Below are 25,678 nucleotides of genomic sequence, written 5' to 3' on the forward strand. Positions count from 1 at the left end.
ATATATATATATATATATATATATATATATATATATATATATATCTCCATAGAAGTCCTTAGAATTCAAGAGTTTGGCAAAGTTTCCCTTTATTTTTTATCTTAGTAACAAGCAGCTAGAAAATTGATTTTAAATTATGTAGATTTGATAGCATAAAGATATCAAGTATCTATGAATAAATCTAGCAGAAGAAGTGTAAGACGTCTAGGTAGAGAAATATAAATTTTACTAGAAAATATTTTTTAATTAATAATATACCATAGTAATGAGATAGAAGACACAATGTTATAAAGATATCAATTCTCTTCAAATTGATTTATAGATTCAGTGCAATCCTAAACAAATTCGCAGCAAGATGTTGACAAGCCAATTTGGAGATGCAAAGGGCCAAGCCACTTTGGGGGGAGAGAAGAAAAGATTTACTTCAACAGATATCAAAAGTTCATCTGAAGCCATGGTCCCTGTCACAGCATGGTGTGCAGGGCTTAAGGTGGGGCTCTCACAGCCAACAGTGGAGGAGAGAGCTCAAGAAACAGGTCCTACATACATGACCACTGGGTTAGCAAAGATCGGGGGGAAAGGATGGTTTAACTAATTAAAGATTTCTCAGGAAAAATGGGTAAGAATAAACCTAGAGCTCTCAAACTGTAGATCAGATGGGAAGCAATTCAGTCTCCAATAAGACTGGACATTTCAGGGAAAGAACTCATTCATGCAGCTGTGTAAAGTGGAGGTTGGGGGTCCATCATGAGTGAAACGGAATATAAAACCACCACGGGCACATGATAAAGCCAGTAAAGCAGCACAGAAACCAAACTGCAGACAGAATCAACCTGGAAGAATAACCTGGAGGATGCAGAAAACCTCCCCAAAGCACTTACAATCACACAAAAACTTCAATAAATACAGCGAGAGCCTGAAGATGGGATGGTAAACACACACACACACACACACACACACACACAATGTGGTTTACAGTGGAGCCTGCAGAGCTGTAGAAACAAATTAAGATCCCCCCAAATAAACACAATCAACTTAAAAAAATAGAAATAACAAGAAATGAAAAAATTACTAAAAATTAAATAATTGTCATGGAAGAAAAGTTTGAGACAATCATTCTGAGCAGAAAGTAAAAAAGCAAAAGAGAGGAATATTCAGGGAGCAGATAAAAGCTGTGAAGGCTAATGTTGCTTCAAAGGAAGCACAATTTTGCCCCACAATTGAGAAAGAAAACATTTTTTGAGATGTAAGAGAAGGAACTTGGCTTGCTGTGAAGGTAGACTTGAATCTGCCATCTTAAGAGCTCAAGAGCTGTGGCTGAACATCGTGTATGGAATTCACCAGTAACTTTTCTGCATCACATTAATTATTTATAACAACAGAGGGTGTGTCTAGCTTATAAAATCAATACTATAATAAGTCTACACTGTAAATTTTAAGTCTTAATAAGATCAAGTCACCATAAACAAATTTCAGAGACAAGGAGAGTATAACTTTCAGAATATTTAGCAAATTCTCCCTTCTCATTAAAGAAACAACAATCATGTCAACCGAGTAACACTGGCAATAAATAAACCAGCAATTCATAGAAGAGGCAAATGGCCAATGAATACTGTCCAACCTCCCATGGAATCAGGAAAATGAACATTAAAACAAGATGCAACTCTTTACCCACCACCTTTGCAAAGTTTGGGTGTGGGGAGATGGATTATCTCATTTGATATTGTTAAGAGAATATATTGGTTCAGCTACTTTGAAAAACAATCTGGCAGGATGTATAAACAAGTAAATATTCGTAACCACTGCTTCCACGATTCCACTTTTTTGGTTGTTGACACAAGACAAATACTTTTAAATGTGCAAAAGTATAAGGAAATAGATGATTCTTATCATAGCTTGTTGGTAAAGCGAAAAACTGAATATAACCTAAATGTCCATCAATGGGGGCTGGGGGGGATAGTTTAAAAATTATGGTATATTGATTCTATGGAATAGCATGTAGCTCTTAAAAAGAATGAAGTAGATCTATATTAAGGTGATCTCTAGGATTTTCACTATTAAAATAAGAGAAAATGAAAAATGCAAAACAGCATATACAATATAATCCCATTTATTAAAAAAACAAGGCACAAAGTGCATATTTAGGTAACGAAGCTATACATAGAAATGCATAGAATAAGATCTGAAAGGCTATGCCAGAAATACTTAATAGGACCCAGTGTGAAAGCTGCCAGTGGGGTATGTGATAACCAGGGCTCTTTCCCTCGACATACTTCCATTTTGTTCAAAAATTTATGAACAAGAATGTATAATGCATTTCTTTTGTATTAAACAATAAATTGATTAAAATATTAAGTAATATTATTTCTGACCCATTAGTAGAGAAAAAGATAGGATTTCCGCCCCCCCCCTTTTTTTGGGGGGGGTCAGAGACATAACCCATTCCAGAACAGAAAATTATAGTCAAGATAAAACCCCTGAGCCTGCACTACTCTTTGGTTTTCTTCCTTTTACTTCCTTTGGTCAAGATGACGAGGAAGAACCCAGCCCCCCAGCCAGAGAGGAGCAGGGCCCGATGGAGGCCTGTTCACAGGACAGATGTGAGACCACAGCACCCCATGGTTGAGCCTAAGTCCTGTGTTGACCCTGAATTGTACATTTTCTTTGCACTGACTCGTGAAGGGAGAGGAGGCGGGCGGGAAAGGAGAAGGTTCAGAGGTCATGACGAGGAGACAACAAATCCCTGTCGCAAGCCTCGTAAAGAGCCCGGACTTCAAACAGGCCTCCAGCTGAGCAGGCCTGCAAAACAAGAAGGTCATGTGTGCGGTGGCAAGCTGGATGAACACCTGATTTCCTCATTAGCTCTCCCTGCCCTTTCATATATGGCAAGCCGGCATTCTTGCAAACCAGGTCTAAAGTAGAGATTTAGTTTAGTGTCTCAACTTCAGAGTCTTTAGAAAGACAGCACAGCAGGCCATGGCCAGAGAGACAGGGGTGAGAGGGAAGGAGATCAAGACTGACCTGGTGCTGAGGTCGCTGCCTCCATCGGCCATCTTCCCACTCCGGGCCCCCCTGGGCCCCGCCTGGGCCCTGCCTGGGCCTCAAGTGTGGCCTCCGAACCCTCCGTTGGGGTGGCCTGGTTCAGGGTGGCTGCCGAGCCCAGAGCAGGAAGTTTGTGAATTGCCTCACACACAGGGAGCTCCGCCCAAATGGGGAAAAGAGAAGTGAAAGTATCTCTGAGTTGTTGGGCATTGTCTCTCTCCTGCAGCTCCACGAGGGTTCTCAGGCCCCAAGACATGTAACAGCAGGAATGGAGGCCGAGGAGGGACGATCAGGGCCCGGAGGAGCCGGGCCAGGCCCCAGGGGTCCACTTGTTGGCGCAAAGACACAGAAACATCTCTGTGTCCTCAAGCGCTTCCTGCCCTTCTGTCTAAGAGGGTTTCTGAGTGTAATGGGGTGGGCAGGGGGGACCTCCGTGTTTGCCCCTTCCCCTCGCCGACATGGCTGGGGGCCGCGAAAGAGGGAAAGACAGAAACTTCCCATCTTCTTCCTTCCTGTGGGAGAGCCTGGACCCAGCAAGGTCCCAGCATGGGAACACAGGGCTGGAGAGAGCCCAAATGCTCAGCATCATAAACCAGGGGAAATGTGCTTAGTGTTCCTGGAAATCCGCCAGAGGTAAGAGGGAAATCTGCAAGGCCACAGCCAAGGCAGTGACGCTGGTTAACATCTCAGGTGCCTGGGTTGAAGGTGTCCTGACACTAGGGCTGCTTCCCCACTGCAGCCCTGCGACACCCGAAAAGCAGTCACTGGAATGCTGAGCAGCATAGGCTTCCCCTGGATGGAAAGGGAGGCTGGAACTGACAGGGCCTGGGCGCACACGGGGAGGTGAGCCCCGCGGGGAGGGTGACCCTCCGCCTCGGAGTCCGGTCTGTCCACAGATTTCTCCTTCGGATCTGAGCCATCATTGCACAAAGCCTGAGAAGTGACCCAGAAGACTTCATTACATTTGGAAACTACAGGGGAAGGAGGTTTCTACCCTGTTTCCATGGATATTCTGTCTTTCCCCCAAAGAAGCGAATGGCAGTCTGGCTGGGATTCCAGGATGCTGACAAGGACTTCTCTACCCATGGGCCAGGTGTCTACACCAGGTGCTGTACACGCCTGGGTCTCTCTGCCCCTCTCTCTCTCCCTCCCTCCCTCGCAGGGGTGGAAGGACTAGTAAGCTGAGCCACTGTTGGGCACAACTATCCTCTGCTTCTGGCCTCCACGGGACACAGATGACACCAGCCTTTTCTAGTGTCCCCTGTCCCTCTCCTTCTCTGTCAGGGGAGGCCAGGGCTCTGTGGCTTTTCCAAGGTCAAGTGCGCAGGGACAGGAGCTTGGGGGGCTGTGGGAGGCTGGGGGTGTGTATGATTGAGTGGAGCAGCCTGAGGCTGTGTGGATAAGCTCAACTGCGGGGGGGGCGTTCGGTTTGAGGGATCCCTTTTTGCTACACACTAAGCCATGACTCCCAATGTAGCTTTTATCGGGAAGAAAGCTGGTATTTTGAACCCCATCTGTTTCACTTTTATACCAATCTGTCCACCGATTTGGAACTGGGGTGAGGGAAAGGGATGCACTTCGGAGGGGCCCACTAACACCCCGAATTGGGTCCAGCATCTGGGTACATATCTCTTTCCACGAGTTCTCATCTACCTGTGCTCCAGATGGGTAAAGAGGCTGGGAGTCCTACCCTCTTGCAATTGCATGGTCATAATACATAATATTTCAGTGTTGAGGGGCTGAGGTGGGGGCGGAGCAGAATCTCAGTGACTGTCCAGATGGTGGCTGAGCTGCAGACTCCTGTCATGGCAAAGTTTGTACAAAGCCAGAGGGATTGCTGGCGGTGAAGGGGGAGGGAAGAGAGTGACTCCTTGGAGAGGGGGCTGGGAAGAGGCCTCTGGGGAGAGGTTAAGGGGTGCAGTCTGTGGGGAGTGACGTGATGGAGAGAACCTCCGGGCAACTTGCGAAAGCTGTCTGGGCCACTTTCCGAAGGCCTGCCCTCCCCTCTAGTGATCCTGCTCAGTATTGCAGTCTCCTTAGAACGGGCTTCCGTTGCCTCTTCAGAGAAACTGAAACCGAAAATCCTTCTTGTAACTATTTAACCCCTCGAAACTAGTAGTAGGAGCACCATTATTTCTTTCTACATGAAGGTTAACCAATTTAAGGATTTGGTTCTGAGATGATTTTGATATTTGGCAGCAGCACACACAGACAAGCTTCTGGCCTGGACAGAGAAGTCCATACCTGCTGACCATCATCCAGAGGTGAAGGGAAGGGAGGCTGCCTTACCAACAGGAGCTCTGGCTAGAAGTGGGTGTGGTTGGGGAGACCTTGGGCACTCCCAGGGCACAGGTGCCTGGGGCTGAGAAAGTCCCGCGCGCAGAGGATGAGGTTGGCCTCCGCAAACCGTCAGCTTAACGGTCCTGGCCCAGGGGAAACCCAACTAGTCTAATGAGCTCTCCCCCAGGGCCAAGTCCTACCTGGGGCCCGTGTTTCCCACATGCACAAGTACTGTGCTCATGAAATGGGCTGGCACCCGGGAGGACCCAGCACACTTGTACACAAGGACCACGAGGGTCTGGCCAGGTCATCAAGTGGCCCTGGGAACACAGAGGTGTGGCCCTGAAGCTCTCCACCATGCTCTGCGGGCCATCCCATGTCTCACCTTAGAATGAGGTTTGCCAGCAGCAGGTAGGTTGCAAAACTGCACAGTTTGTCAGCAGCAGGTGGCCTCCCTGGTGTCCTGGTCCAGTGGTTCATGGGCAAGACCACAACCAGCAGAGTTGTACTGATTTCTCAAGATGATGACACTGAAGTTGAAACCTCACCTCTCTCATTTGACTCTGGCCCATTACCCTGGGGCATAAAGGGGATACAGGGAAAGTTCCCTGGAGGTCGGATGCCATTTCTGCAACTTCTCCTGTCATTTGAGAATGGTCAGTGGGCTCAGTCTTGTAGGTGACACCCTCCCCTCTATAGAGAAAGGAGACCCCCTCTGCCTTTTCTGGGCATTCCATCTATAGTCTATGGCACTCCCTCCTATGAACAATTCAAGGTGCTGGAAGGGGGACTTCAGCCTCCTGAATGTGGAGTCAGGGTGAGTGAGGGGCTCACATATATCCAAGAGCCTGGATCCCAGGCCAAGATGTGAAGAAAATAATGGCTTTTTGGGGCTGTGCCTGCAAGAACCCAGTATTGGAAATTGTGTCCTCGCCCCCTAGGGAGCTTGAGTAGGTTGGGCCTCAATTTACCTCTTGCCATCAGACAAAGGTACATTGTAGGAACCCAGGGGCTATTATATTTCCTGAATAGTCACAAAGTAAAGGACACTTCAGGCCACAGGCAGTGACACAAGATTTTGCAAAAACTTCGAAGAGCGGGCATGTCCAAGGGCATGCAGAGAGTATCTGCCACGGGCTCCGTCACTGTTCTCAGAGACCCTGGGAAGTGGCCATAGACACCAGACAAGCCAGAAGCTGGGGCCACGTCATTTTGCAGCTAAGACTTGTGCTCCTGAGACCTCAAGGCTGGGGTCCTGCCTCTTCCTCCCCATCCAAACACAGGCAACCATAGATGGGCCCTCGGAAGTGGTGGGGTGGAGCGTGGTCCTCCCTGCCTCCCCAGCAGCTCTGGCAGAAGATGTAAGACAAGTGTCTCAGCTCAGGGCCAACCCTCCCCTGAACACTTCCCACTCTGGTTTCCAGTGGGGATACAGTTGACATTACCACTAGAGGAACTTAGAGGGCATTGTTTGGTATGAACCAGTGTAGACTCTCTCTGTCCCACACACCATGGGGTTCAGGGGGAAACCCTGAAGGAAGATTAGGGGAGAAAAAAGTCCTAGATCTGATGGAATGTAGGAATAAGTGGTTTCAGGTCAGATGAAAAATCTCAGACCCATGGTTCCGAGCAGCAGTACCAGTTGAAGTATCTGGATTATTGTTCCGAACACCCTGTGTCCAGACTGGGCCTAGCTTTACGAAATAGGCAGCTAATTGGCACCTCTTGCTGGAATTAGAATGTGCTCCACTTGTCTTAGCAGGTCACTCACAAGGCCAGGCTCAGACTTTACCCCCTGCCTCCTTGCTGGGCACAGCTCAGACTAGTTCAGCCTGCTTTCACTTGGTCCCGCGCATCAGCCAGCGAGGTGGAGAGGGTTTAGACACAGAATTTGGGGTTCCTCTCTGTGACTTTCTCCTTTCTAGCATTTCCCCCTTGCTACCCAGAAACCTTAGTGGCCCTGGGCTTCTTCCCTGGCTTTGCTGACCAGAGGGAAGGTGGGCTTTCTACCAAGGTTTTGGTCACCCCGTGCAAGACTGTAATAAACAGTCAACGTCTTGCATCGGCTGTTTCCTCCTGAGTTTTGACTTCCCTCTAAAGTTGGCCTGCTTTGGTTTACTTGTCAGAGGCCTCGGGCGATTGTTCTTTAACTCCTGTCCAGAGTTTCTAGCTGTTTTCCACAAGAGGTTGGTTGGTGAGGAACTCAGACCTGCAGGTCGAAAGCAGACCTCCTCATCCTCAGCCCTAAGCAGCAGACTGGCCGTGCCCCCTCTCAGACCCTGCTTCTGGAGACGCCAATGGTTCCAGTGCCCACTAACGCCCTGCCCACCCCAGGGAGAGAGACGTGAGTGTGCAGTATATCAAACAGAAAGCACCCCTTGTTGAGACACAGCCAGCCAGCCATGTGCACAAAAACATGGATTATTCTAGAATTTTGGCCGGAGTTAATACTTACAGACCTATGCAGATAAGACATAAATTGTTGACGAGAAGCCTAAGACTATTTTTTCTTTGTTAAAGGAGGAATCTGGTTTTTGTTTCAAAGGCCGTACTTATGCAGCCTTGTCATTCTGAGGAATTGGGGCCTCAGCCCTCCCTCTGCTTGTCTCCAGCACTAACTCCCTATCCGCAAACTAGGAAAGAAGAACCCCTGACTCGGTGTGTATGAGTGAGTGTTTAGCCTGATAGGAAACCCAGCCAGGCGGTTCAGTCCTTGGGCCCTGATCTCTGGCCTCCCGAAGCCTCCCCACCCGGTTTACATAGAGAAAGCTGGAGAACCCCCTGTCTCCTCTCAGCCCAGCAGAGCAGGGGATGAGCCCAGTGGAGCTGCCCTGGGAGGCTCAGGCTGAGGGGTCCTTACCTAGAGACTCAGGACCTCAGGAGCACCAGGTCCTCCTACAGCTCCCAGGGACACCGGCACACCGCCCCCTGTAAGGTCACGGCCGAGCTCCCCAGCATCTCAGCAAACAGCCCGCAACTGAGTCCCGGTTAACCAGACTGACGGGATGACAGGCTTAGTGCCCTTCGTTGCCCTTGGTTGTCCTGGAGGAAAGGGGAGTAGACACCCTCCCTTCAAGCATGAAGACCAACTCAGCCTTTTCTCCACAGCACAGGACAGTGGGACCTCAATCAACCTGCTCCATTTGGTTAGGGGGCTTCGGGCCCTCTGACCAGCCAGGCACTGCCCCGCCCTCTTAGACACCAGGGCCTGCCGTGGAGCGTCCGTGGGTCAGATCTCATCTCCTTGGCCATCCAGCCTCTTCCCCCACTTTCCTAATAGCACCCAGTTTCCTCTGGGTAGACAACATTTCCCCTTCACGTGCAGGAGCAGAGGAACTGCTGATCAATACCGGGTCCCTGGGCCAGCCAGGAGCAGAGGAACTGCTGATCAATACCGGGTCCCTGAGCCAGCCAGACCAGCCAGATGCTTCGGGGAGTTAGACTTGCAAGAGAGGTTTGCTATGGAGTTAAAAAAAAAAAAAAAAAAAATGGAAAACATTCATTCTGTGGTGGCTCCTTGACAAGATGGCAGAGTTGTTCCTGGAGCTCGATTCCTGGAGCTGCTGGGCCCCTGCTTGCCCAACCCAGTTCTGGGGCCGTTTGCAGGCTCTGCGCCCAGCCTTCCTGCCCTTTCATGAGCCACTGGGCATCTGTTCAAAGAGTGTCTTTTTGTTTAACCTACATAAATCTAGTCTGGCTGGCAAAGAGCCCTAACTGATACAAGGGTGTTTGTGAGTTATTTACTTACTATTTTCAGGACCAGGCACTTCCGAGGAGCACAGCAAATATTAACTCATTAATCCTCGTGATCCAGTGAGCTACGTACTAGTTTCTCCATTTTATAGATGGAATCAGTGCAAGGGGTGGGGGGGCAAGGCATGAGCCCAGGGATGCACAGCTGCAAATGAGGAGCTGGGATTCTACCTCCTATGCTGGCTTTGAGAACATGGTCTGTGTTCTCAAACGCTAGGCTCTGTGGTCTCTCATTACAAATTAGCACCGTTCACAACACCAAGAATAATCAATAAGAGCCAACGGCAATTGAAGCTTAATGAAAGATAAAAGTTATGATAGGGATGATATAGAACCATATTTACTGACATGTAACAGTGCTCATAATATACTATTAGGTGAAAAATATTGATTAGAACACATTTTATTATTAAGATGGTATAACCATTGCCCCCTCCCAGCTGGTACTACCCCCCCCCCCCACCACGCCCCATTACAAAACCTAGAATAATTTTCATCCAGTTGGCAAACATGCTTATTCTTCTTACCTGGGGAGGACTATCAAGCATTGTGCTTCTTAGTGGTAGAAGAGGCAAGGTATAATAGCTTGGAGCTTTGGAGGGGATATCCTGATATGCTTCTCAACATTGAAGCTCTAAAATCTTACCTATATGGCATGTATCTGAATTCTTAGTAGGGCTTATCTCTCACCACTTGGAGTATGTGTGACGGAACAAGGCTTTCAGAACACTCAACACTTCCTGCTCCTCAGACCTAATTAACATACTGTCATTGTGATGGTTCATTTTATGTGTCAACTTGATTGGACCATGGGATGCCCTGTTTAAACATTATTTCTGGGTATGTCATTGAGGATGTTTCTGGATGAGATCAGCATTTTATTTTTTTTTTCACTTTTAGTATAACTGGACTTTATTTTTTTTTACTTTAAATTTTTATTGTTATGTTAATCACCATACATTACATCATTAGTTTTTGATGTAGTGTTCCATGATTCATTGTTTGTGCATAACACCCAGTGCTCCACGCAGAATGTGCCCTCTTTAATACCCATCACCAGGCTAACCCATCCCCCACCCCCCTCCCCTCTAGAACCCTCAGTTTGTTTCTCAGAGTCCATCGTCTCTCATGGTTCGTCTCCCCCTCCGATTTACTGCCCTTCATTCTTCCCCTCCTGCTATCTTCTTCTTCTTTTTTTTTTTTTTTAACATATATTGCATTATTTGTTTCAGAGGTACAGCTCTGTGATTCAACAGTCTTGCACAATTCACAGCGCTCACCATAGCACATACCCTCCCCAATGTCTATCACCCAGCCATCCCATCCCTCCCACCCCCAACCACTCCAGTAACACTCAGTTTGTTTCCTGAGATTAAGAATTCCTCATATCAGTGAGGTCATATGATACATGTCTTTCTCTGATTGACTTACTTCACTCAGCATAACACTCTCCAGTTCCATCCACGTCGTTGAGATCAGCATTTTAATCAGTGGACTCAATAAAATCGACTGCCCTCCCCATTGTGGGTGGGCACCATCCACACTGTTAAGGGCTTCGATAGAACAAAAAGGAGGGAACGGGAAAAATCATTCTCTGCCTGCCAGCTTAGTTGAACTTGGATTTACTTTACTTACTCTTTTGGATTTTCTACTCTGTTGGACAGGGAGGGGATTTACACTATCTGTTCCTGTGGTTCTTAGGGCTTCAGACTTGGGCAGGAATTACGCCTCATCTTTACTGGGTCTCTGGCTTGCAGATGGCATATCGTGGAGATTCTCTGCATCCATAATTACACAAGCCAGTTCCACATAATAAATAAATAAATAAATAAATAAATAAATAAATAAATATATATATATATATATATACATACACATATGGTTCTGTTTCCAAAACGATTGATTCTGTTTCCCTGAAGAGCCCTGATTAATACAGTCATTGACATAGCTGACTGATGTACTATGTCTTAGTGACCAGGCAGACTAGGTCCCTTCAGGCTATATTGTAACAGAGAACAGGAGAATTCATATGGTCCTGGGGCAAGACTTTAAATGTGTACTGACGTCCACTCCCTGTGAACATGAACTACTTCTTATCCTATTTCCTACTGGATATTTTAAAAGCACATTTTCCATATTAACAGTTGCATGGTGTATACCATGGGCCATGCCACTCTGCTCTAAAGAGGATACCACATCTAGCACAACAGCTGTAATCGGTTCTACAACTTAATTACAGTTCTTTTTTTTTTTTTTTGAGAGAGAGAGAGAGAGAGAGCATGTGCAAGAAGGCAGGGAGGGCAGAGGGAGGGGGAGAGAGAATCTTAAGCAGACTCCACACTGAGTGCGGAGCCCGACATGGGGCTCAATCCCACAACCCTGAGATCATGACCCGAGCCGAAATCAAGAGTCAGACGTTTAACCGACTGAGCCACCCAGGTGCCCCTTGATCACAAGTCTAGGAGCCACGAACCAAGAAGCTTTGGCAGAGGCCAGACCGAATGGAAGGGTAATGAGGATACAACCACTATAGCCTTGAAGTCTTTGCAGGTGGCACTAATCTCTGTCATTCCCCAGCCCAGTAATATGATATTGCCTTTGACTATTTCACCATGGGAAATTTCAGTTCCAGGACCTTCCACTGGGCTTTTCTTAAGACAGTCATTATTATTTCCCAGGTATTTTATAGGTTAAAGAAATAGTTCATCCAACTGTCGTGTATGTCCTGATGATACACTCAGGAACTGGGGTGGCTCCAAGGATTTGAGTGGACCCATTGTGACATGGATATTACCTGACTTCCATATACTCCACTCTACCAAGGACCATGCTGGTGCTTTGCATCCCTAGAGTAGCATCAAATCAGATGCTGTATTCAACAATTTTTGAAAGATCTATGTATTTCCCATTTTGACATACAGTTCTAGAATAAAAGACCATTGGTCCTTTTGGTGAAGAACTGAAGAAATCACTACATGTACATTTGCAGTCCTCATTTCCATCAGCAGGTTTTGGGTCCAAGAATTGACTCAGGTCTGGAAACTGGGCAAGGGATCTTGACTGTTCATTGGGGCAGCTGAACTCAGCTATCTGTTCATCTATTTTTAACTGCTTTGGATGGTATATATGAAGCAATATCCTTGTTGGCTGCCCATCTGTCTTGCCTATAAGAACACCATGTCCTATTAGCTATCTCCAGAGACATCTGTGGACCAGGCCCCCTGGCTGTCATTCTAACCTTGCTGTCCATTCCAGAAGTTACATCATCTTGCTCCAACAGTTAAATGCTGCCCCTTGCTTTTGTTATTCAACCATTTCCACTGCTACTAGGGAATCCAGTTCTCTAAAATATGACTACATTATTCCAACCAACAGAAGATGGCCCCTGCTGAGCATCTCAAGGATGCTGGTGCCTCCTCAGCAGTGCATTATCACCTTGTTAAGTTAGTGTCTCTGAGGCCTCCCGAGGAACAGTCACCTGAAGGATGGGGTTTCCAGTTGTAGAGAGTAGAGCCATGCCAATTTCACTAGGTTTTTAGATTCCCCCTTTTCATAATCTGTCCCCACAGGTCCAGTATCTCTACTTCTGCTCTGTCTAGTGTGTACCCTGGCTTAGAGCAAGCCTGTAAGGGCCACCCTGGAGCATATTAGAACTATCACCCTTGAGCCTTGCCAGGCTAATGAAGTTCTTTGGCACAGGAGAGTAAACCTACATCAACAATTCTCCTCTTTTCAGTTTCATATTCCTCTTTCTTCATTTAGGATCCACTCCCAGACACAATCCCCTGGCACCTGCTGGTACACGTTGGCCAGTCCTACAGCGCCAGTGGACTGGAAACCCTCTCTTCACCTAGCAGCCACACACAGGACATTACCAGTCAGGGCAAGCTAAGGCTACTCTGCCTGGTCCTCATTCAGGCAAGAAGTGGGGTGGTAATGTCTCTCTCCAAAGTAGGGGCAGGAGTTTTCTTCTGCAGGCCCAGTGGCTTCAGGGGTATCTGGAGTTCAGAGTTCTCATGTACATCTTCCTAGAGAGTCCCTTTCTGAGGTTCAGGGCTTCACTATCCTTCTTTATTAGTGCCCTAACTTTAGCAGAGACCATCCTGAGCTTAGAATTCAGTCTTCTCTGAAGTTCTGCCATTCTTTAAAATTCGGGCCAGGCCTTCCTTATTGTCTGCTTTGCAGCTGCAGGTATGAGGATCTCTTTGTTTAGGTGGTGATTAACAGATTTCAGACTGTCATTTACTCTTTTCTTTTCAACATATTAGTGGCACTTAGCAATAGCCATCAAAATCCACGGTTTTTAGAGTTACTATTTCTCTTTTTGTAAAATGTCAGGCAATCATGTCAGCTGGTATGCCTCTTCCCCTATAGCTCATCCAGTTTCCTACAGGTGAAAGTTTTGGCAATGGCACTGTTAGAACACCCCAGGGACTATCAACATTCCGCTTGTCACCATCTGGTTAGGCAGTGATCTAACACGAGAACCCCATCCTTGAGGCCTGTTTGCTGGGACTGTTACCTAAAGTTGGGTTCCTTGGAAGCAGAGCCTGAGATAAAGTCTCTTAAGTAAGTGATTTATTATGAGATTTTTTTCAGGAGAAGAAAGGAGAGGGAAGCAGGATCGCGTGGTGGGAAAAACCAAGCATGGATGTGGTCCCAGCTGGAAACTAGCTCCAGCTTGGTCTTGTGGGGTGTGCAGGAGCATGAATAGCACCACACATTGGTCCCACCTTGCGGCTGGGGGCCAGCCCCCAGGCCCAAGAGGTGTAAACTCCAGTCAGCATTGGCAGAAGGTGATACTTTGGGGAGGGGTGGCATCAGCAGCCAATCCTCACAGCAACTGGCAGATGAAAATTCTGCCCTCAAAGGGAATTTTCCAGGATACCAACAGCCTCCACTATGCCAGTGAACTGCTCTCATTTGTTTCTTCAATAGCAAACACTTCCTTGAATTTCCTCTCGAATTCTGCCTCCAGTCTGAGTCCCATTAGGCCAAAGTCATTGTACTGAAAAATAAATCATAAGGCAAAAATAACGATCCTCATTGTCAGTGTTATTAGACACCTTGCAATCAAGAAGGTTGAAGACCTTGTCTTAAACACCTAAGTTACATTAATTAGGTACGCTTAAATATTCATGCAGCTAAGAGTAACTGTTTTTTCCTAAAGGCACGATTATTTCTCATTAAGTAGACAGAAATGGGAAATCACTGACTACTTGGGACTTTGATTTATTTGGTTTGGGTTGTTTATTTTAGTGAGACTTAGAAAAGTCATCTATATTCTTTGCAACCATCAAAAAGCCCAGTCTAACTACAATCAACCATCTCCTTCCCCACCACTTCTAGTCCTCTCTGGCGACTCCTGTAAACTACACACTCCATTCACATGCAAAGGAATCTGAAATTGGGGCTTCTAAGAGTTTACAGTGAGTTTATCTGGGGAGAGATAAGAAGGGCAACATAACTTTAAGATGCAATTTTTCCTTGGGTTTGGACCAGGCAGGACTCCACTGTTGTCTGTGGGCACCTGTCGCCTTGGAGCAGGGGAATGAGCTTTCAGGGACCTGGGGTTCTGGTTGCAGAAACAGCTTCCGACTCACTTTTACCCTGCCATGGTGAGCTTATGTTTTGAATTGAAAAAGTCGCTGCCTTCCAGAACCCTTCCTTGTGCGGGCTTGTCGTAGAGTGAGGGAAATGTAAAATTTTCCAGGCACCAGAATATGAGGGCAGAGTGACTCAAAGGAAAAAAAATGAAATGAAAGCAGGGAGAGCCCCTTACCTTATAAGACACCCTGTGGTTCTGAAATATGAGGCGCATGTCCCGCACAAACCCCTCCACTTGGCGATAACCCTGTTTATTCAGCTTCTTCTTGATTTTGTCCAACCACATGGGTTCCTTTAGGTTTTGAGAAACCTCTCTAATCTGGTGAGAAAAAATGTCAATGGGAGAGTTACTGGCATAGTTCAATGTTCTCAAATCCAGCAGAGATACAAGGTACAGATAATGGTGGCTCGTGCTCTCCATCCCATGGGATTCAGCTCACAAATCCCTCCAGTGCATGTATAAAGGGCAGGGAACATCACAGTGGCCTATAATCATGGTTGATTGTTGTTACTTACATAATAATAATATGGAATCTTCGAAAAAAAGGAGCTCTCTGAATGGCAATAGACCTTCAAGAGGAGGAACTCACACTTCTGCAAAAGAAGAAGGCTGTGAACAAAAAGCAGTTTGGAGACATTAAGCCCATACACAAGCCCAGGCAGAGGCATGACTCACACCAGCGTTCTGGAAGTTTCCCCAAACATGTTTGGCTCTTGGAAACAGACATGTAACTGAGTTATTTTTTCCACAATCCAGTTCTGGTATGACTTCAGCATGATTGAGACATGGCTTGGATGAACAGACTCCCTCAGGGCACCCTTCCCTTCACCTTGTCTGTCGGACTTCTCACATGTCCGGAGTAAGGAGAAGGCTTGGGGTTGGCACCCAACTCACCAACTGCTCCTCAGGCTGCATCTGCCTCTCCAGGACCTCAGATTCCCCGTGACACTGCTGCCTTCCAATAGACTCTATCCTGCAGAAGGTGCAACTCCATGGGCTCCTGAGAGGTCGAGCATAAGTGAGCAAGGGCCAGGTCCTTGGAAACAGCCCCTGTTCCTATGGCTGCCACCATCTTCCTTTTCGGGCATGGACGACGGACACAGCTGGGAGATGAAGGGGACACCTCCCAGAGTCTCTAAGACCCTACGTGGGGCCTGAGCCCATGACCCTCCTCCCATGGAGGGTGGCAACAGGGGGATCAGCGCATGCAGGGCGGTGTCAGGGTGAGTGGTGGGCTCTCCTTTCCCCAGCTGAGCTGCTGGGAGCACAAGGCGCCCTACCTGTCATACTCAAGTGTCAAAACTGGGCCATAACCCCTGGGGACCCATTGAGCCTGTGGTAAAATGCATGAAGCAGGTCATGTTTCCTGCCTTTTCTGAAAAAGCACAGAACACAAACAGCTGGTGTTCCCACCTCTGTGAACAGGGGCCCAGGCTGGAAAACTTCTTGAAACGACAGTAGCAGTATGAAGGCAAGGGACCCAGTCACCAGCCTCAGCATCCCAGCCTCAGCAAAGAACAGTATTCCATCGTGCTGCCAGTGTCTTTAAACAGCTCTGTGGATCATACTGTGGGACCCCGCGTGTCCAACCCTGTTCTTTCTCTGCCTGGACACATAGGTTCCTCCTATTGCAGGGGGAAGGCTTCCTAATTGGGGTGGGGGGACTTCATCTCACAAACCTCTCAGTTTCCACAGGTGGGATGTGACAGTCCTCATGAAAAGATCTCGAACAAGTATCACAGCAGAACAGCTGTCCTCCATCCCGGCACGTCTCACACACATCGGAGTTCCCCAGCTAGAAGGCAAAACAATGTCCGCATCCCCGGTGAGACCCGAGCAGGCCACCGCTACAGGAATCTAGAATTCGCTGCCTTTGTGTGAACCTGCCTGGACACATCCATGCTTCTTCCTGAGGTAAGAAGGAGCAGCATGGAATGGAGACTTGAGGAGAAATCACCATCTGCAATGTTGCTCGGGAGGAGGGGCCTGTGTGTCATACCAGAAAAGTCCTCCCTATAAAACCAGAGATTCTAACACAGAAAGACTAGCAGCAAAACAAGAAGATGATTTTATAGGAATCTGAATAATATTATTACCTTGCAGATAAAACAAGATCCTGAAAGAAAGTGTTAAATGCATTTGCCTATACCACAAGGGAGACATAGACTCACAGAAAGGCAAAATTTTGAGAATTTAATAAGATGGGATAAACCCCTTAATATGGAAAGTGATAAAAGATGAAAAGACACTCACTAACAATGATTTTGAGTCTTGTTTTGGGGTTTTAGGTGAAAATACTTGTGTTGCGTGAATTGGTTTCTGGCTACTATTTCTTTTGTTTTTAAGAATGACTATGTATGAGGAGGTGCTAGCCCCAACGAACGTCTAGCCAAATACTCCCATTCAGTGTTCCAGGGGATCCTCAAGGACACCTCCAACTGGACTTGAGACTGCTCTGGCATGGAGACATGGGGCCACTTTTCTTCTCATCCATGCCGAGACTCATAGATTACTATCATCAATCTCCAGGAAGTGATGATGATGACCCTCTCCCCAGAAGGACAAGGAAATTGTTATTTCCCAACCAATGTTCAAGAATCTCCCATATGTATACTTTTTAACAGATACATATGTTTGTTTCTTAGTCGAGTTGCACACTAAAATCATCCAGGCAGAGTATGTAAAATACTAATGTCCTGGTCCTAACACCAGAGATACTGAATCAATTGGTCTGGGTGGGCATAGCCACTGATATTTTTTTAATTCATAAAATGGGTAATTTTGTGTATTAGAATCATTTGGGACTTTTAAATGATCCTAATGTCCAAAACATAGCCTAGACTGATTAAATCAGAATTTCTTATAGAGTGGAATCCAGGCAATGTTATTTTTCAAAGGTCCTCAGGTGACTCAGTGTTGAGTCGACCCAAGTTGAGATTTAGCCTGGTTATTAGGCATGGGGATATTATAAGTCAATGTTGTATTGACCCATAATATCTACCCCAGAAAGATTATGAAGAGGGTTGAGGGTCTACATCCATCCCAAACAAGCCACACAACACTGGATGCAAGGGCTGTTTAGATGATTGAAGACTCCCTCAGTTGGTCAAGGGTCAAAATCAGTGGATAAGATCTAAATCTTGTTGGGGACTGCTTTGAAGGTAACGTTTACACAAAACTATCTGACTACCCCTTCTCTGTTGGATGTCCTGTGTCTGTATTACGGCTTGATATCCTCTGTGAGTGCTGCCTCCTGGAGTCGTGCAAAAGTGACTCTGCTTCAAATGTCTGTTTTGATGCAAGGAAAAGAATCAAAGTATGATTTAGCACAGAGAGTGCAGTCACCCATAATGTTGACAGACCTTATAGCTGGCAGCCTTGCAGGACCACCCTGTGATTGGCTACATGGTGATGGTTTCAGCCCTCACCAGCTTAGCACCCTGACGGCTCCCTCGAGACTGGATACATGGCCTCCAAAAAGGGCCCACTTGCCCTACATGCACTTCTCTGCAGGACTCACAATAGGGTCTACCCCCCTGGACTCCTCACCAGCTTGGCTGAGCCTGTTCCTTCTGGCGGATCTTAGCTCTGCCTGCACTTTGGAGTGTATGTTTGGGATTTTCCTTTCCTCCCCTATTGCCTTCTTTAAAATACTATTCTCCCAAATTTGCTCCTTGACCCTAATCTGCAGGCCAGCTCTGGCTATTACCACTTCAGGCCCTGGCTCTAGAGACCCCAGTGGTCTAGAATTCTGCCTCCCATATTCACTTTCAAGGGGAAATGAGGAAACAGGAAGGTTTCTCTGAACAAATAGAAAAAGATGTTTTCAGACAGAGACACCAGCTCCAGAACCACCTCCCTTGTGTGGGTGATGCATCTGCTGTTCTCTCTTCATCGCATACAGCGACACATTCCAACTGAGTGTGAGCAGACTTCAGGAAAAGACAGCAATGACACAGTGCACAGAGGGACAACGCCTGGATAATTCTGGGGTTAGAGGTGTAGTACTTACATAAGGGTCAATTAAGGTATTGTCGTGAAACTTTGGTATTCTCTGTTGAAAAGAGAGAAAGATTGAATGGCAATATTGAATACAACGGTTGCATCCATCCCTTATTTAAGAGCTATCTGTGGAGGAATTCAAGCCACAGTCTACCCATTATTTCATATCTGTTTTATGGACCTGTATATCTACTTGGAGAATAAAAAGTACCAAAATACCACTGTTTGGCCCAATGAAAGTTCAATTTCCTGGATTTCCGACCCAAGGTAGGCCTTTATGAAGTCATGCAGGGAGTCGGCCCTGGTTTCCAAAGATGGAGTTGGAGAAACTCCACCGGTTCTCCTACTTTGGCCCTCAGGCTTTTTTCTCTACATTAGAAAGTATCATCACACCAGGAGGAGGTGCAATGAGAGAATCAGGTGGAGAATTCATCGTCAACAGCCCCCAGTGACTACAGGACCCAGAGTCCTGGAATCATGGAAACATCCCAGAGAGAACTACACTGCCTTTTGCCGTCCTCTTGGAGCACAGCCTCAAAGACAAAATGTGCCCAAGATCCCCAGTGCTGCAGCTTTTCTTCTAAAATGTTACCTTCCTCTCTCCTCCCAAAAAGATGTCAGCTGGGTGACTGAAATCAGAGGTAATTGATTATCACTCACTAAACTTAACAATGCTTTTGCATATTCAGTAGAATGACCTGGCCTCCTTCCCTCTGTAATGCAGCTTTTATCTCCAGCCCAGGGCAAAGTAGTCACAGACAAGTGTGATTGATGGGACAATGACCTGAGAAGTGGCCACGTCATTGCCTATCTCTCTGGGTGACCTAAAATCCCCCACCCCTCCCCAGGTTAGAATTTGAGGTTGAAACAATCTTTGAGGTCAGGAATATTGTTTCAATCAACTTTAATGGCCATTGGACATTTAGTATGGGCTTGATAATTGTATGTTGAATGAGTAAATAAATGAATATTGCTTAGCTTAGGAAAAGAGAATACTTGCTATCTCTTAAGAAATATTAGCATACAATATACTGGAGGAATATATATTATTTTACAACACAGCAACTGTCACCAAAAGATATTAGTGGCCCTTGTCAGGAACCAATAAGCTATCATGTGGTATCAAGAATGATACTGAAGTTTCCAAAAGCCAAGGGGTTCCATCAGCAAAAGAGGTTCTGAGAGGCACAGAGGACCCAAAGGGGTAATAATGGATTGCAAGATCTGCCAATTTGAGGAGCTCATGGGGAGACACAAATATAGAGGCAGCTGAAATATGTTGCTGAAAAGTGTTACACCCATGGATTAAGGTAGATCCTGTTGATAAGAAGTTGCCAGCTCACAGGGGTAATCTATAATCTAACTGAGTAACTATTTTATCTTATTTTTTTAAATTTATTTTTATTTTTTAAGTAAGCTGTATGACCAACGTGGGGTTTGAACTCATGATCCTGAGATCAAGAGTAACATGCTCTACTGACTGAGCCAGCCAGGTACCCTAAACTGAGTAACTCTTGACATCTGGGAAATGATACAGATGCTGGTCTTTAAAATACTAAATAGATCAAATAATAGTTTCCCTTTAGGAAATCCAGTGGATGAAATGTCCCAAGGACTGAAAGTTCAAATGATCCAGAACATCAGATAATCACATTCCCAGTGGAAGATGAAGTCTCATTGACCAGGTAGGCATGGCCTATCTTAGAAGTCTATGAATGTCTTGGATGGCCATTCTTACTTCAGGTATGTAAGAATGACACTTCTCTCCTCCCCCTCTTTCTCAAGTTCTTGTTCATACTCAATCTTGGAAAGTCCATCACCTTGTCTTAAATCTACACTGCACTTAACCTGTTTGTTTGTTGTCTGCATAGACTTCTTCCATAGAGGAAGAACTCATTTTCTCAGATAAAAAAGAGGTCTGTACAGCCTCTCTGATGTAGCCAAAAGGGTAGCATCAAAGTAAACAATTCCAGATCTGCCTCTCCCATATGATACATCGATCTCCCAAGAACTTCCTTCCCAGCAGCACCATCCTCAAGAAGGGTAAATAATTTCCCCTGGGGGAAAAAAAAGTCTGCGTGTACACTTAAATGGGGATGAAATGGATCAGGAAAGAAAATATGCCTTTTGTTTCCTATCTCATGAAATGATATGGTTTTATATTATGTCCTAGAATGGACTATCTGCTTGAACAGGGTCATCTGAATCACTTAATGAAATCACCATTAGACTTCATTAAAGTTATACAATAGTAAGGATGATTTAAAAAATCTGGATTTGAGTTGGAGATGACCCTATATCACCTTATTTTTTTCTAAGATTTACTTATTCATTTAAGAGACAGAGAGAAAGGCAGGGAGAGACAAGCAGACTACCTGCTGAGTGGGGAGCCCAACAAGGGGCTCGATCCCAGGACCCTGAGATCATGACCTGAACTGAAATCAAGACTCAGATGCTTAACTGACTGAGATACCCCGGTGCCCCGACCCTATCTTATTATGAAAATTTTTTTGTTTTGCTTAATCATGTTTGCTTTTACAACTTTGACACCCTTACAACATCTGCATCTACAGTTAAAGCATATATATGAGGTTTGTTTTGATGGCTCCTTATCATCTCCACCTCAGATGATTTACCACTCAAAGAAGACCTTGCCTTTTATACAGCATATTGTTCAAAGTAGCAACTCTGAAGTCACATGCCCCAAAAAAAAGGGGAAGGGAGTGTTGAAGGAAGCTTAATTATAATTACCCAATTGAGAACTATAAAAAGTTGTACATATGACATCAGTTATGTGATGAGAACTTATAAAAAGTGACATAATAATCACCTTTCTTTTCCTGAAATATTTTCTTGGAGGATTATGTAGAAGTCCTTTCTGAAAGATAAAAAGATCCAAGTTTGTGGCTAGCCTATGTTTTTATTCTGTAAGTCTGGCATTTCCATCCTCCTCCCACATATTTCTACCTGGTGTCCCACTGTCAGATCAAAGCCAGGGTGGCTAAGTGAGAAAACATCTCCCTCTCCTCACCCAAACTTCTAGAATTCAATCAGTGGTAGAATTTCAAGCATTGGAAAATCATCTTTAGAACTTTTTTCTTTTCTCTTGTCTTTTTCCCTAAATTTTAAGAAGTTTTCCTTCATAATCTCTTTGACACCTCCCACTTCCTTTCCCTTTCTGCCAATGCCACTCATGCTGAGTCCATACACCAGGGCTATTCAATCAACACACACTTATCCCATGCATACTGAGTATCAGACATTCTGGACAATCTTGGGCACACAAAGATGGACAAACCCTAGAGGTATTTAGAAAGAAAAAGAGAATGCATGGAAGGATAAGTATAAAACAGTATAAAAAGGGTCTTAGTAGTGGGATCATGGAGCCCAGGGAAGGGAGGACCAGCCCAGGTCATTCAGGGAATACTCAGAGAAGGGAGACATTTGACATGAGCATTGCAAGTTGAGTATAGGTATCTTTGGGCTGAAAGACACTAAAATCATTTCAAGACCCCACGGTTGTCTAAAATATTGTTTTAAATATGTCACTGCCCACCTCAGAAGACTTCACTCATTTTTCATTGTCTATGAGTTTAAACTCCTTAGGCTGATATTAAATCCCTCCACAAACAACCCCAATCGATGGATCACCTCTTATCACCCACAACCAGTCTGCCCCAACCCACAGAGCTACTTTAGCTGTGGTTCTGGTTTTTATGCCGTTCTTTCTCTGGAGTGTCCTCTTTCCATTTGTTTGACTGTAGACTGTCTTCTTTCAGTGCATGAAGTTGTCTGCACGCACCGGTATCGCAATGACCTTTCCCTCCTCCAACCTCCGGCCTTCATCCAGACAGAGCCCCTTTTACAACATTAATGTGCAACATCTTAGGGAGGTTATGAATGCGGGGCATCTCTTCCTGGGCCAGCAGATAAACTTAGGGGCATCAGGTTTTTCACTATAACTCAACAAAAATTTGGTGAGCAAATAATGACTGTACAACAAGGAAAGTCACATCTGCTCCAGTCCTTGGAATACCTCTATCAGCCATCGTAGGGGCCTCCCGCCACAGCGCACACTCAGCTTCCAGTTCTTTGATCTTGCGTGGCCTCCTTTGACTTCAAATTCCCTGGGGGTGAACCATTTTCCATCCTCATTCCGTATACACCTCACCAAAGCTCCTGTAAGACCAGGGTAAGTTCAGCCTGAGCCCTCTTTGTCTTCAGAACTCAGATGACGGGCTCCACCACAAGGCATCTGGAGCCACCCAATTTGGGCTCAGATTTATAGCAGGAGAGTCTAGCCTCCGTTTTCAGCCTTTGGAATCCCCAGATCTAACCTTTAAGTCCCCTCAAAGGAGATTTCCTGCCTTGGGGCAACATTTCTTTAAAACTTTGTGCAATAAAAGAGTGATAATTACCATCAAAATCAACCTTTTCAAAGTATTTCAAAATCATCTACAAAGGAAAATCAAGTGAACCTGAAGAGTGAGAAGATCTCAATTTGCTGGGGACAGAGAACAGGCCAGAGTCTCCAAAGGCTCTTGGGGCAACGTGAAGGTAGAACCTCAGGTTGAGACTGAGCTTAGAATGTTATCACCCAACATCCGGAGCCTTTATTACATTTTTTTATCCAATGTAATGGCATTATTAAGCAGAGCTTTTCCCATCCCTGAAATCATAGATAGCTGATATTAAAAATAATTGTGAAATGTTACCCAATGGAAAATTAAGCTATGCATAAAAGATAATCACATGCTAAACAGCATTTCTCAGTCATTGGAGAAATGCAAATCAAAAATATAATGAGATACCACTTCATATCCACTAAGATGGTCATAATTAAAAAATCAGACAACAACAAGTATTGACAAGGACGTAGAAAAATTAGGGCCCCCAGATGTTGCTGGTGGGAATATGAAATAGTGCAGCCACTGTGGAAAACATTTTGGTGCTTTCTCAGTAAGTTAAATATAGATTTCCCATATGAACCAGCAGTTCCACGCCTGGGTATATAACCAAAAGAACTGAAAACATTTGTTCACGCAAAAACTCATACATGAATATTCAAAACAGCATTATTCATAATAGCCAAAGAGTAGAAACAACCCAAACTGATGGACGAATGATATATATGGTGTATTCACACCATGAAATATATTATTTGGCAAAAAAAAAAAAAATGCAGCACCAATACATGCTATTACACGGATGAACCTTGAAAACATCATGCTAAGTGAAAGAGCCCACTCATAAAAAGACACATATTATATAATTTCATTTATACGAAATACCTAGAATAGGCCAATTTATGAAGCAGAAAATAGATGAGTGGTTCCTTAGGGCTGGGCGCTGGGATGAACTGGGAATGCGTACTGACTGCAAATAGGCATGGCATTTGCTTTAGTGGGGGATAGACACAAATGTTCTAAGATTAGATTATGGTGATAGCTGAACAATCCTGGGAAAATGCAAACAAAATTCAAAATTGAATTGTACACTCTGAGGGTTGAACTTTATGATATGTGATTATATCTCGGTTAAGCTGTTGAAGTATTTTCCGTCGATTATGTAAATTAATTCCTCACAGCTCTACTGTGAGGCAGGTTTTTAATTCCTATCCCCTTTTTAAATGAGAAACTTTAAGCTCAGAAAGGTCCCACTGTCTAATCAGATGAATCAGTCCCTCTTGGCAGAACTGCGGCTGGGGTTCAGGCTCTCCAATTCTACATTCTGTGGTCTTCTCACCACATCCGGCACCCTGCCCTGGTGGTAATCACCCAGAAGGGAGGCAGGATATGAAGGTGGAGGCTGAGGGCCTCTTCTTTTTTATTTCTGATTCACTTCTCTTTGTTTCCTTGGGCATTGTGGGACTGATCACCTAATAGGTATAATTTCTAAAAGTGTAAAAATATCATCTTAGAGAGCCCTTCCTCCCTCCCTCAATTCTTTGAATGTTGTAATTCACATAGGTAAGTCCATGATGCAAATCAGGTAGACTATGGAACCCACCTCGTTTCAGTCTCTTCTTATATAGCATCCCCTTCACCTTACCACAGGTCACAGGAAGTATTTGAGAGTGAAAATTCACACTATCATCTCTGTGCTTTCTTGACCCTGAAAGAGAAGATTTCCTCATTCCGTCTCATTTTGCAAATGCACACGCACCTCTCCAATGTTCTGGATTTTGTTCTTATAAAATATAGAGGTGCTTAGGGAAGTCCATTCTACCAATCTCTAGCGTCAAAGGCTTTCTTCCATGTGACATTTGTGATACATAACTACAGAATGGCTACCTCTATCTTACCCTCCAAATCCCACACAGACCAGAATGCTTTTACAGAGAAATCAGGCTTCAATAAAACAGCCTTACTCCCAATCTAGTCAGCCTTGCTGGTTCTTATATGACAATGAAACACACAACAGCTGCCGTGTTTTGAAGGGAGCTCTCCAACCACACTATTTCACTGCAGTTAGGCAGCTGGAGACTGTACTTATGTCTCCCTAATTGAGATCTAACTGACTGAGCAGAGAGAGGGGAATGAATGACAGGGTAAACTAATGGAGATGATGTCTGCCTTCTATTCTTGTTCTCGGCTTTGCTTCATTTCTCCCTTACATCAGCTTTCTCCATAGCTAAAAGAGGAGCTCACAGAACTCTAGAATAATCTTCACACTGCATGAGGAGAGGCGGCTGGAGACCTGACTCCACAGAAATAGGGATGAAAGGTCTTCAAATGAACTAACTCAAGGAGGTGTAGCTGATACTGCCCTTCCAGCTGACGTTTAGAGACATGATAGGAGGAGGGAGTGTCCATGGTCCAATGTTGAGCTGGGTAGACTATCAGAACTATGATGGACTGAAAATGATTGGCTTAATTTGCTCTCTTGCTCTGTGATCAAGTGACAGGTCCAAGCCCACACAATCAAAAGTAGAGAAAGACAAAGACTACTGACCACCACTCCAGGCTACCTGCGGTGTGCAACCTGTGACTC

The 25,678-nt window shown here is 45.3% G+C and overlaps 2 protein-coding genes across 13 annotated transcripts in view; both read right to left on the bottom strand.

Annotated features, from left to right (window-relative positions):
• SP100 (SP100 nuclear antigen) overlaps window positions 1-3,179 on the bottom strand; it is a 96,390-nt gene extending 93,211 nt beyond the window's left edge. For all 12 annotated transcript variants that reach the window (XR_012373773.1, XR_012373770.1, XR_012373767.1 and 9 more), the window contains exon 1: window positions 3,022-3,179. Coding sequence is in view for 8 of the 12 variants with exons in the window: in XM_073877453.1 (XP_073733554.1) it covers window positions 3,022-3,053 (32 nt within the window). In the remaining 4 variants the exon portion in view is untranslated. The remainder of the gene's footprint in view (window positions 1-3,021) is intronic.
• A 10,452-nt stretch (window positions 3,180-13,631) lies between these two features.
• The window catches only part of LOC112837630 (nuclear body protein SP140-like protein), a 56,130-nt gene continuing 44,083 nt past the window's right edge, over window positions 13,632-25,678 (bottom strand). The window contains exons 18-26 of the mRNA XM_025890069.2: window positions 24,695-24,799; window positions 22,722-22,864; window positions 21,516-21,563; window positions 18,696-18,737; window positions 16,363-16,478; window positions 15,578-15,683; window positions 15,199-15,276; window positions 14,858-15,001; window positions 13,632-14,083 (exon numbers count right to left, since the gene is read on the bottom strand). Of these exons, the coding sequence (XP_025745854.1) occupies window positions 13,976-14,083; window positions 14,858-15,001; window positions 15,199-15,276; window positions 15,578-15,683; window positions 16,363-16,478; window positions 18,696-18,737; window positions 21,516-21,563; window positions 22,722-22,864; window positions 24,695-24,799 (890 nt within the window). The 3' untranslated portion in view covers window positions 13,632-13,975. The remainder of the gene's footprint in view (window positions 14,084-14,857; window positions 15,002-15,198; window positions 15,277-15,577; window positions 15,684-16,362; window positions 16,479-18,695; window positions 18,738-21,515; window positions 21,564-22,721; window positions 22,865-24,694; window positions 24,800-25,678) is intronic.

Source organism: Callorhinus ursinus, unplaced genomic scaffold (assembly GCF_003265705.2).
Source record: "Callorhinus ursinus isolate GAN/ISIS: 27379988/994484 unplaced genomic scaffold, GSC_fseal_2.0 scaffold2, whole genome shotgun sequence".
Classification (NCBI taxonomy): domain Eukaryota; kingdom Metazoa; phylum Chordata; class Mammalia; order Carnivora; family Otariidae; genus Callorhinus; species Callorhinus ursinus.